Source organism: Falco naumanni, chromosome 15, assembly GCF_017639655.2.
Source record: "Falco naumanni isolate bFalNau1 chromosome 15, bFalNau1.pat, whole genome shotgun sequence".
Taxonomy (NCBI): domain Eukaryota; kingdom Metazoa; phylum Chordata; class Aves; order Falconiformes; family Falconidae; genus Falco; species Falco naumanni.
Window position 1 is genome coordinate 23,025,239 of NC_054068.1, and position 10,660 is coordinate 23,035,898.

At 60.7% G+C, this 10,660-nt stretch overlaps 1 protein-coding gene across 1 annotated transcript; it reads left to right on the plus strand.

Annotated features, from left to right (window-relative positions):
- The first annotated feature begins 2,828 nt into the window (after positions 1–2,828).
- Positions 2,829–10,092, plus strand: LCAT (lecithin-cholesterol acyltransferase). Its single transcript, XM_040615025.1, has 6 exons — positions 2,829–3,068; positions 5,968–6,124; positions 6,581–6,696; positions 7,016–7,111; positions 7,382–7,606; positions 8,921–10,092. Exons 1-6 carry the CDS (start codon positions 2,921–2,923, stop codon positions 9,541–9,543), a joined length of 1,365 nt encoding a protein of 454 aa, XP_040470959.1. The 5' UTR covers positions 2,829–2,920; the 3' UTR covers positions 9,544–10,092.
- The last annotated feature ends 568 nt before the right edge of the window (positions 10,093–10,660 follow it).

The window sequence follows — 10,660 nt, forward strand, 5'->3', positions numbered from 1 at the left end:
TCCCGCCCAGGGGGCGGGGGACGCTCCGGACGGACCCCGCGGACTCCCCCCTCGCTGGGGCACGGGGGGACAACGCGGGACACACCCGGCCCGCCCCGAGGGACCCACCGCAGCGGGGGGCAGCCTCGCAAGACAGGGACCCCCGGGACCCCCGCCCTGCCCCGGCGCGTACCAGCACCGGGTTTGTCCTCCCGGGGGGAGCCAAAAGCCAAAGTAGCGAGGAGGGGGAGGGGGAGGCGGAGGAGTAAGAGCGGGAGGAGGCGGAGGAGGAAGAGAAAAGCAGCACCGCAGCCGCAGCGGGCTGTGAACCGCCCAGCGCCCGCTCCCCGCACACCCGGGCTCAGCACCCGGCTGCGGGGCACGGCCCGGGCTGGCCCCGCCGGGGGCCCGATACTGCCGCGGGACGCACCCCGGGAAGGCGCCGGTGCCGCGGAGATGCGCCGGCGGGGCGGGCGGGCGAGGGACTGGGGGGGCGGCTGTGAAATGCCCCCCGCCCCTGAGCCGCCCCTCGCCCCTGCACCGCCACCCGCGGGAGGCAGAGGTCCGGCCGGGGAGAGGGGCGACCCGGGGGGAGGGGGGATCCGGCCGGGGAGAGGGGCGGCTAGGGGTGGGTCCGACGGACCCGAAGACATCTTCCCTTCAGCAGGAGAGGATGACTTTTCTGAAGCCAGCCCACTCTGCTGAAGCCTTTTGCTCCTCTCCTGGTCCAGAGGGAAGGAACGCCTCCCATCCGCACGGAGTGAGAGGAGGTGGGAGGCAGCACTTTCTGCCCCAGAGCCCAGCTCCAGGAAGATGCTGGGAAGGAAGATGATAGGAAGGATTTGCACCCGGAGGATCAAAAGGCCATGCTCCAGGTGAGCATGAACTCCCCCCGGCAGCATCCTCCGCTCAGCACCGGCCCATTGCCCCACGGGAGCACACTGGGAAGGCTGGAGCAAGCCCATGAGCAGCTGGGCCACCACCATGGCTCAGCACCATTCACCTCTGCTTTTCAAATGCTTTCCTCTGGCCTCTCCAGCCAGCATCAGGTTCAGGGGCAGAGGTTTGGCCAGGCATACAGCCATGCCATTCTGCTGACTTTCTGCTAATGCATTTCAAAAATAAATAAAAAGGTAATTTCCCCCATTGCACAGCCCCTCCCTGGGCACACAGCCCTGCACATGGCTCTCCAGGCAGCCCAAAGCAAGGAGAGCATCTCCTCTGCCCACAGCCCTGACCCTGTGCAGGCATCACTGCCAGTCTGAATGCAAAGACCAACAATTCTAAGAAGAAAAGTTAAACTCTGCCATAATAAGCCCTGGGGTAAGTAGACACCCTGCCAAGCAAGTGGCTGCCCAGTGAGGGGCTGTAGGGCAGAGAGCCTGACAAAGGTGGAGGATGGGACAGGACTTGAGGTGAGCAGAGATTTCTTATTGCTCCTGTTCATGCTTCCTGGGTGTCCTCAGGTTTCTGTCTGCCAAGGAGAGCATGGTCCCCAGATCCTTCCTCCCCTGAGCCCTGCATGCTCAGCTGGTGCCACAGAGCTCAGCCCAAGGGTGTTGCTGACCCCTGAGATGGGATGAGCAGCCCCTGCACCCTGGATCTGACCTCGGCATCTCCACAGTCAGTTTGTTCATCCTTCCTTTGCTGGGTTAGTAAGGCTTTCCTGGGGCAGAGCAAGGCTTGGGCACACTAGGATACTGGCTGTGTCAGGGGGATGGAGTCTCCCAAAGGAGTAGGTGAGGGTTGCATGGGCACGTGGAGCCATTTTCTGCATCCTTACATGGATTTGTAACCCACTCCTTCTGAAACGCAGCACAGATGCCTTCAGAGCAGGCACTCTGGCTGCACATTGCAAAAACACCTGAAAAAGCCCACCTGAAGCAGAGATGTCACCCTCTTCTTCCTCCCCCTAGGGCTGGACTGTGCCCCAGGATCCCTGGGGACCTGCCAGCAGCTCCCAGTTGGTGCTCCAGGAAGGGTGAGCACTGGGCAGGGGCTGGACGGTTGGAGGGGGACTCAGGAAGGGACTGGCTCCTCCCTCCTGGGGAGGGGCACCTGGGATCGCCCCCCCTGCCCCCTGGCCCCTTCTATCCTGTGCAGGGTTCCCCAGGGCCCCCGGTGCAGGCAGGGCCACCAGAGCCCTCCCTGTGCAGGCTGGGGGCTGCAGGGGGTCCCCCCAGCCAGGGCTGGTACCGAGGGGTCACCTGTGGGAACCCAAAGCCTGCAGCAGCCAGGAGTTGCAGGGTCCCAGGGCCGAGCGCCTGGCAGGGGGCCACAGTGTGGGACAGCCTGGGCAGGGGGGCATGGGGCAGGGGCAGTGTCCAGGGTGGCACTGGGGGATGTGCTGCTGCCGTGTGGCATGAGGGGCTTCCCAGATGTGTCCTCACTTGTCCTAGCCCCGATGTCTTCTCCCAGAGGTTTGGGGACCTCCTGGCCACGTCAACAGCCCAGATCCTCCTGCACTGCCAAGGGCAAGAGGAGCTGAGAGGTGCTATATTCACCCAGGCAGAGAGCGGGCAGGGAGCGGGCAGGGGATGGGCAGGGAGCAGGCAGGGGGTGGGCAGCCCTGAGTAGCCCCATGGGTTACCCCAGGGACACCATGCAGGGGGAAGCGCGATGCAGCCACAACCGCAGCACACAGTGGAGGGATGCTGAGGCACCAGGAGGCTGCTAGATTTACGTGCTTGCTCTGCCAGCACCCCCAGGCAGGGTCCTGGGGGCGCAAAAAGCCCCTGGGCACGGCCGGGCTGCCTTGGCAGGGCATGGCATGGCCACAAGGCCAGTCCTTCGGCCCTCCCCGTCCCTCCTCCCCATCATGGCCAGCCCCTTGCAGCTCTCCCCTCCCCTGCAGCCCGGGTGCCTCTTGGCTGGACCTGCGTAAAAAATATAAAAGGCTGTTTTTCTTGGAGACGTCCAGAGGATCCTGGCTGAGCTCGCCATGGGGAGCAGCGGCGCCAGGGTTGTGTTGTTGACGCTGTCGCTTCTCCTGCAGCCCACGTCCCAGTTCTGGCTCTTCAATGTCCTCTTCCCACCCACGACCACCCCAGAAGCGCCCCCGACCAACAGCACGCCACCCGTGGTACTCGGTAAGGTCAGGCTGTCACAGGCAGCACACGGGGTAAGGGTGGACACGCTGGGTGCCACATGGCCCCCCGGAGCCAGTGGTGAGGTTGGGGTGCTGTGGCTGCAGTGACCCTTTGCAGGCTGGAGCTGGAGCCAGCAAGGAGGGGTGACACACAGCTCCCAGATCCCCTCCCACCTGCTGGACTGGGGATGCAGGGCTGGCTATGCCCCGGTCACAGCTGCCCAGAGCTTGGGGGACAGGCTGGGCACCCCAGAAAGCACATGGGGCTCTAATATCTAACAGCTACCTCAGAGGGTGTTTCAGGGCTTGCTCGGTTCTGGGGGGACTCTGCTAGCAGAGGGATGGGGGCTGCAACACACCCTTGTCTGCTGCTTCCCACAGCTGCAGCCACTGGTGCAGTGGGCCAGTATCCACCACCTCTTGCTTCCCCAAAGCCCACACCGTCCCATGTCTTCGACCACTCCCAGGTGATGCTGCTGCAGAAGGGCGTGCATCTCATATGCCACCCAACGTCCATCCTGCCTGGGGGATGGCATACAGGGGAGTGAGTCGACAGGCAGAGGTGCCCGGGGAGGTGAAAGGAGAGGCTGGGGCATCTCCTCGGGGAGGTGGGAGCAGCAGCCACCAGCTGGTACCTCCACCCTGCCTGGCTCTGCCTCCCTTTGCCCCCTGTGCCACTGCTGGAGACTCAAGCTAGGATTTTGCCATAAAACCTCTGCTGAGCAGAGTTGGGGTTTTTCTCCTTTTATTTGAACCGAGCTGAGTTTCCCCTTTAAAAAGAGAAGAGAAAAAGCAGAACACCCCTGCTGCATTGCCAAAGGCTGATCCCTGCAAACTCCCTTCCCAGCGGCATCAGAGAGCAGGGGACAGTGTTTGGAGCCTCAGTGTCCTGGGGCTGGTCCTCCGTGGCCATGCTGGTGGCCAGAAGCCCTGGTTGGCCATCACCAGGTGCCTCTTCTCGGGATAACCTGTGATGGTCAGAGCATCTCATTGTGTCCCCAGTACCAGCCTCAGCCTCTGCCCCATGCCCAGCTGGGTCCGGCTGCCACATGTGCCACTCGGCATCCGTGTGTAGCCCATCCCCCTGGGCCGGGTGTCCTGGAAACCCCCAGTGCCCTTGGGACCATCGATAACCCCTCTGCCCCCACAGGAACTCCCTTAATAATTACCTAATGTCCTCTGGAAGGGAGGCAGAGCTCAGGGCTGTGCGCCGGGGGCAGGGATGCTGGCTGTGCACCCTCGGGAGCCATCAGAGCAGCTCATGGTCCTGTTCTTCTCACTGCCTGGGGAGATCCTCTCTGCCCATCCCTGCCTGGGGTCTCCTATGTCAGGGTTCACTGCATGGCCTGATCCCCAACCAGGTGCTTTGAAGGCAAGATTAGACCCTCTCTGTATCCCTGGGGAGATGTGAGGTGAGGGAGCTGTGAAGCAGATTGAGGGAGGCAACTACTACATCTTTGTCCCCTCTCACATGGGACGAGGTTTTCAGAGGCTGCAGACATGCCCCTGCACCCCTCGGCCATGCCCCTGCCATGCTGCAGGCACCACGGGTTTGCGGGTGACATGGGTTAGAGAATCTCTAGGCCAGGCTGCCCTCGCACCCTGTGACAGGGACAGCACTGCCACTCCCCAGAACATCTGTGCCCATGGACTCCAGGGTGCAGGGACACCTGAGGCTGGTGGGGACCTTCTCAGGTCAAAGATGCTCCTCACCTGCATCCTTCAGCCCCTGTGCCAGGTGGCATGGCTCCCACCCTGCCGTGTTTGTCAGGTCCCACAGCCACAGCAAAGCCCAGGTCTGGGTCCAAGCACAGCACGGGGCAGGCATCTATAGGGACATTAGGCCACAAAGCGGCTCGTGGTGTCCTTGGGGGAAGCGCCTTATGCAGGACATATAGCAGACAGTGCCTGCAGTAGCACTGAAGGTCCACACCATCTCCAGCTGTGCATCGTGGGACAGTCCTGGGACCCACTGGGGCACAAGATTCATCACCCAGGGCTCCCATTCCACCAGGCTTGCAGCCACTGTCCCCTGCAGTCCCTTCACCTCTTGTTGTCACCCTCGGGGTCAGCGTTGGCATCAGGAGCTGGCTCTTGGCTCCTGCACACCAGCTGGGAATGCTCCCCATGCTGTCTGTCCCCAGTGCAGGCACACATAACGGGGTGGCACCGGAATGGGTCTCCTATCTCTGCTGGGAACCACACTGAAGAGGCAGAACAAACACTCCAGTGATGGTCACCTTCCATCAAGGAAGCCCAGGTCACAGATGTCACCTGTGAACTTGTAAAAACCACGCTATGTTTACCATACACGCTATTTGCACTGAATTTCCAGTGTACGGTTCTGCTTGGGGCCAAGCTATTTCAGAGACCTTGTTCAGCCTGTGCAGAGGGTTTAAAGTTCAGGAAAACAGTACATGGGCTGCATGAGCCATCAGCAGGGTGACTTTCACCTCCCTGGGGACCCTGTGCATCCTTGAATGGTCCCATTACCCCAGGACAAGGTGCTGAACATGTGGTGGGGCAGGGTGGGAGGAGACGAGGATGGAAATGCAGCCAGGCAAGGGCAATAACCCGGGATGCCTCGTGCTGCTGGGGCTTGGCACATTTGGGCCAAGGCTGGCAGCTCTGGGGGTCACCCTATGGGAAAGGCTGCTCGAGGGGTCCCTGAGGATGTGTTTTTAGCACCACCTCCATGCTCACCCCGCCTCCGGGCTCCGAGCACCCTCACTGCTATGCAGAGCAGGCTGCTCTCCGAGGGTGCTGCAGGCATCCCCGGCTGGGCAGCCCCAGGGGAGTCCTGCTTGGGGGGCCAGGGGACACGCTGGGCTGGGCAGCCCCATGGAGCCAGCGGGATGGGGTCTGTAGCTAGCTCTTCTCTCCCTCTGCGGTGCCTCCAGTGCCCGGGTGTCTCGGGAACCAGCTGGAAGCCAAGCTAGACAAGCCGGACGTGGTGAACTGGATGTGCTACCGCAAAACAGAGGACTATTTCACCATCTGGCTTAACCTCAACACCTTCCTGCCAGTGGGAGTTGACTGCTGGATCGATAACACCAGGTACCGCTCACTCCCACCCCGGAAGCTCCCCGGGGAAATGACCTACCAGGGATCTCCCTCCCCTCTCCTCCCTTGCTGGCCGTGACCTGGCACACATGGAAAGCCATGGGAACACCATGGAACTGTTTAGGAATACAGCTGGCTGGCTCCTGCTCCAAGCGCCCATCCCTTTCCCATGTCCCTGCCACGTGCTTGTGCCCAGCCAGACCATCCTCAGCACCCACTGGAGATGCTGCCACCTGGCCCGCGGCTGCAGGGCAAGGGGCTGCCACTGCCTGCTCCATCAGAGCCTGCCCCAAGGTGCCAGGCAACTGGCACGGATGCTGGCTTGGCACCAGTCCACCTCCCCATCCACACACAAGACTTGGAAAGAGCTGCTCAGGTCCAAGCCGCCACTCAGTGATCTCCACTAGCAGGGACATGGCTCTTCTGTTACTTTCTACCCTGTCCCCGCAGGGTGGTGTACAACCGAACCTCTCGGAAAATGTCCAATGCCCCGGGGGTGCACATCCGTGTGCCTGGCTTCGGCAAGACCTATTCCGTGGAATACCTGGATCAGAGCAAGCTGGCAGGTGAGAGGGGGAGAGGCATGGGGTGTCTGGGCATCCCACCTGCTCCCTGCAAGTGGTGTCCCCATGTCTCCAGTGGGGACTGGTTGTGCAGAGAGCCCAGGTCACCTGGGAGTGAGGGATGTTGGCCTCGGGGACATGGTCCCTTCGAGTGCTGGCAAGGACCACCCCATACTTGGCCCCAGTGCACATGGGATGCGTGGAGCTACTACCTCCAGCTGGAGCCACCAGAGAATGTTGTGTCCGTGACCAGGACGAGGGTGGAAAAGGTTGACAGGAGAAGACCACAGACCTAATTCCCACCTGTTCTCTTGGCCCATAGGTTACCTGCATACCCTCGTGCAGAACCTGGTGAACAACGGCTATGTGAGGGACCAGACGGTCCGGGCAGCCCCATATGACTGGAGGGTTGGGCCCCGTAAGTCCGGGGTTTGTGGGCAGGCCACCCATGCAGGGAGGGAAGCAGGATGGCTCTCAGGGGCTGGGTAAGCCAGCTGGTGTGGAGGAACCCCGGGACAGTGATGGGTACCTGTGGCAGTGGGTGCCCAGCGATTCACAGTGCTCTCGTGTGAATGTGTGATGGCACCTGTGGGCTCTGCACCCACACCTCTCTCTGGTTGGGGCTCCTAGGGTCAGCCCTGTGGCCATGAGTGAGGTGGCCAAGAGCTGGTGCCCCTCTTATCTGCAGAGGAGCAGCCTGAATACTTCCAGAACCTGAAGGCACTGATCGAGGAGATGCATGATGAGTACCAGCGACGTGTCTTCCTCATCGCGCACAGCCTGGGCAACCTGAATATCCTCTACTTCCTGCTCCAGCAGACGCAAGCCTGGAAAGATCAGTACATTGGGGGTTTCATCTCCCTGGGTGCCCCCTGGGGAGGGTCCGTCAAGCCCCTGCGTGTCCTGGCGTCCGGTGGGTGACTCCTTGTGTGCAGCCACCTCTTTGCTTGCTTTCCCTCCTGCAGAAATGGAAGGGGGTGGTAGGCAGGGAGAGGATGCAGTGGTGGAAGAGGTGGAGGAGAGATGGTTGAGGGGTCTGTGGAGGCAGCATCCATGCTCTGGTGCTGCTGCTGCTGCAGGCAGAAAGCACTGTGGAGGTTCCTGCTGCAGCCCTGGCAGCAGGAGAGTGGCCCAGGGTGCACTGCAGAGTTTGCTCTGGTTTCCAGGATTGGGGCTGGTGGGTTTCTGTGTATGGAAACTGCTGCCAGAAGGGTTCACCTGCAGCCTGGCTCTTGCCAGACAGCCTGCACCACGCATAGGGTCAGCTCCTGGGCTAGGGGTGCTCCTGCAAAGCCCAAGCACCCACCCACACATCCTGGAGCCAGGGAAGCAGCCCAGGGCACGCTCACCCTCTTCTCCCACCTCCCCAGCCATGCACACGCCTCCATCCATGCAGGACAGTGAGGCTGCTGGACCTTTGCTGCAGGCCATCCATCTCTTCTGCAGAAGAGGACATGGAGGTCACCCAGGGGACACTCACGCTCTGGTGCACCACTTGCTTGGCTCTCCCCACATCTCAAAGCCCATCCCCCATAAGCTTTTCTGTCTTCAGGCTTTCATCTCCCTTAGCCCAGTTCCTCTTTAGTCTCTCCACAGCCCAGAAAGCCACAATCACTTGCCTAATGCTGACAGCCCAGAAAATCTACAAGTCACATGCTGAGCCTCCCAAAATATGTGGAATTAGCAATCATGTGCTTGAAGTTTTTAACATCTGGCCCCTTGCATCAGCCTTAAGTCACCTCCTCATAGTTTTCTCTGTTGTCACAAGAGTCAGAGACATTTTAAAGGTCATCTGAGATTGTTGCACGGTCTTAGGACTCCAGACACACCAAAAATGCCAAGGCTTGCAGGAGACGTGCAGTTTGGCCACCTGCTGCCAGCACCCTCATGGGGCCCGGCTCATGCTGGTCCTGGAATGCCCGGGGCTGGTCAGGGCCAGCTTTGCCTGCACCAAGCCCTCCTGCAGCTGGAGGTGTGATGCCGGAGAGAAGAGCCTGGAAGGTTGCTCTGGGTATCGGCAGCCAGACGGCCGAGGAGAGGATGTAGGGTGGTGGGCAGGGCAGGGCTGAGCTGGGGGGGGGAAGATCTGAGGTGGAACCATACCTCAGCCAGGAGGCAGCCCTGAGGTACTGCTGGGTGGGCTGATCATAGCACAGCTGCCCAGGGGGCCCCAGTTGCGAGGGTACATTTCCATGATGGTTCTGATGAGCCCCTGTGCATCCTGCAGGTGACAATCAGGGCATCCCACTCATGTCCAATATCAAGCTGCGTGAAGAGCAGCGCATGACCACCACCAGCCCTTGGATGTTCCCAACAAGCCTGGCCTGGCCCGAGACCCATGTTTTCATCTCCACACCCTCCTACAACTACACCTACCGGGATTACCAACGCTTCTTCACTGACGTCAACCTGGAGGATGGCTGGTACATGTGGGAGGACATGAAGGACTTGCTGAAGGACTTACCCCCTCCTGGGGTGGACACCTATTGCCTCTATGGCACAGGCTACCCCACCGTGGAGACTTATATATATGATGAGCATTTCCCTTACGAGGACCCTGTGGACATGATTTATGGCGATGGGGATGACACTGTCAACACACGCAGTTCGGAGCTGTGCAAGCGATGGCGCCACCAGCAAAAGCAGAAGGTGCATGTCCAGGAGCTGCGAGGGGTCGACCACCTTAACATGGTCTTCAGCAACCTGACGCTCAGTTTCATCAATGAAATCCTGCTGGGGAGCCCACAGGAGCCAGGGCAGTGGGGGCAGGTGAGATCCAGCCTGGAGGAGGGGAAGGAGGGGAAGACCCTACCTGGGCACAAGGTCCTTCAGGAGCCCAAAAAGAACTGAAAGGAACAAGGGCCACCTTCCCTCTGTGCTGGTAGCCACCACAAGCTGCCATGCAGGGGAGCAAAGGACTCGGAGCTGAGTTTGGAAGGAAAAGGAGTGTGACTGACAGCTCAGGTGGATGGGCTGGCACCCACTTCCACACTGAGTGTTTTTTCTTTTGGGAACGGCGATTAATTATACTCAGAGGCTTGTCACTTCCCACTAGCGGGTGAATAATTAACCATGCTGCCAGCTCATTAACACCACACTTGTGAATTACAGCATACACACAAGTCCTTGTTGCTAGCAAGCCACGTTTAGGCACTTTAGAGGCCGTGGAGCTCACGGTGCCGTAGCCTCTGCTCACTTGGGACAGAGCAACTCACGTAAGGAGTGTGGGCTCTGACTTACCGGGGCAGTCATGGAGGTCGCATGGGGGTGGCACGGTAGGTATGGCTTACAAGAGCACCTCTGCCAGCTGCCAGCGTGCAGGCAGTGAGCTAGGCTCCTTGGGCAAGACCAACTCAAAATCAGCAGATTTACAAAATAATAAACACACTTTGCTTCTGAGTGCTGAGCCTGCCTTGTCCTTGCAGAGTGGGTCAGTAAAGCCAGCCATAACCAAAACCGAGGCACTCACTGCCCGGAGGCATCCCAGGAGCTGTTGGGAAGAGCCACATGCTCGGCATTGCAACTGGGATTGGCAGTGCCACCAGGCCTGGCAAAACAATCGGGGTGACAATATGATTGGGGTTGGTGACAGGGCCAGGGTGACAATGCAACTTGGGCTGGTGACACAGCCAGGGTTGGTGATGTGACCAGGCCTGGCAATGCAATGGGGACTGGCGACACAACTGGGGCCGGTGATGCAGCTGGGGGTGGTGACACAGCCGGAGCAGCAATGCAGCCAGGGCTGGTGGCACAGCCAAGGCTGGTGATACAAACAGGGTGGCAATGCAACTGGGACTGGTGACACAGCTGGGGCTGGCGATGCAACCGAGGATGGCGATGCAACTGGGGCGGCAACACAGCTGGTGGTGGTGATGCGCCGGGGGCCGGCCGCGCTAGCGGGGCTGGGGAGGCAGCCGGCGGTGCGGCAGGCCCGGTGGCGGGGCGCCGGCTGCGCTGGCGGCCGCGG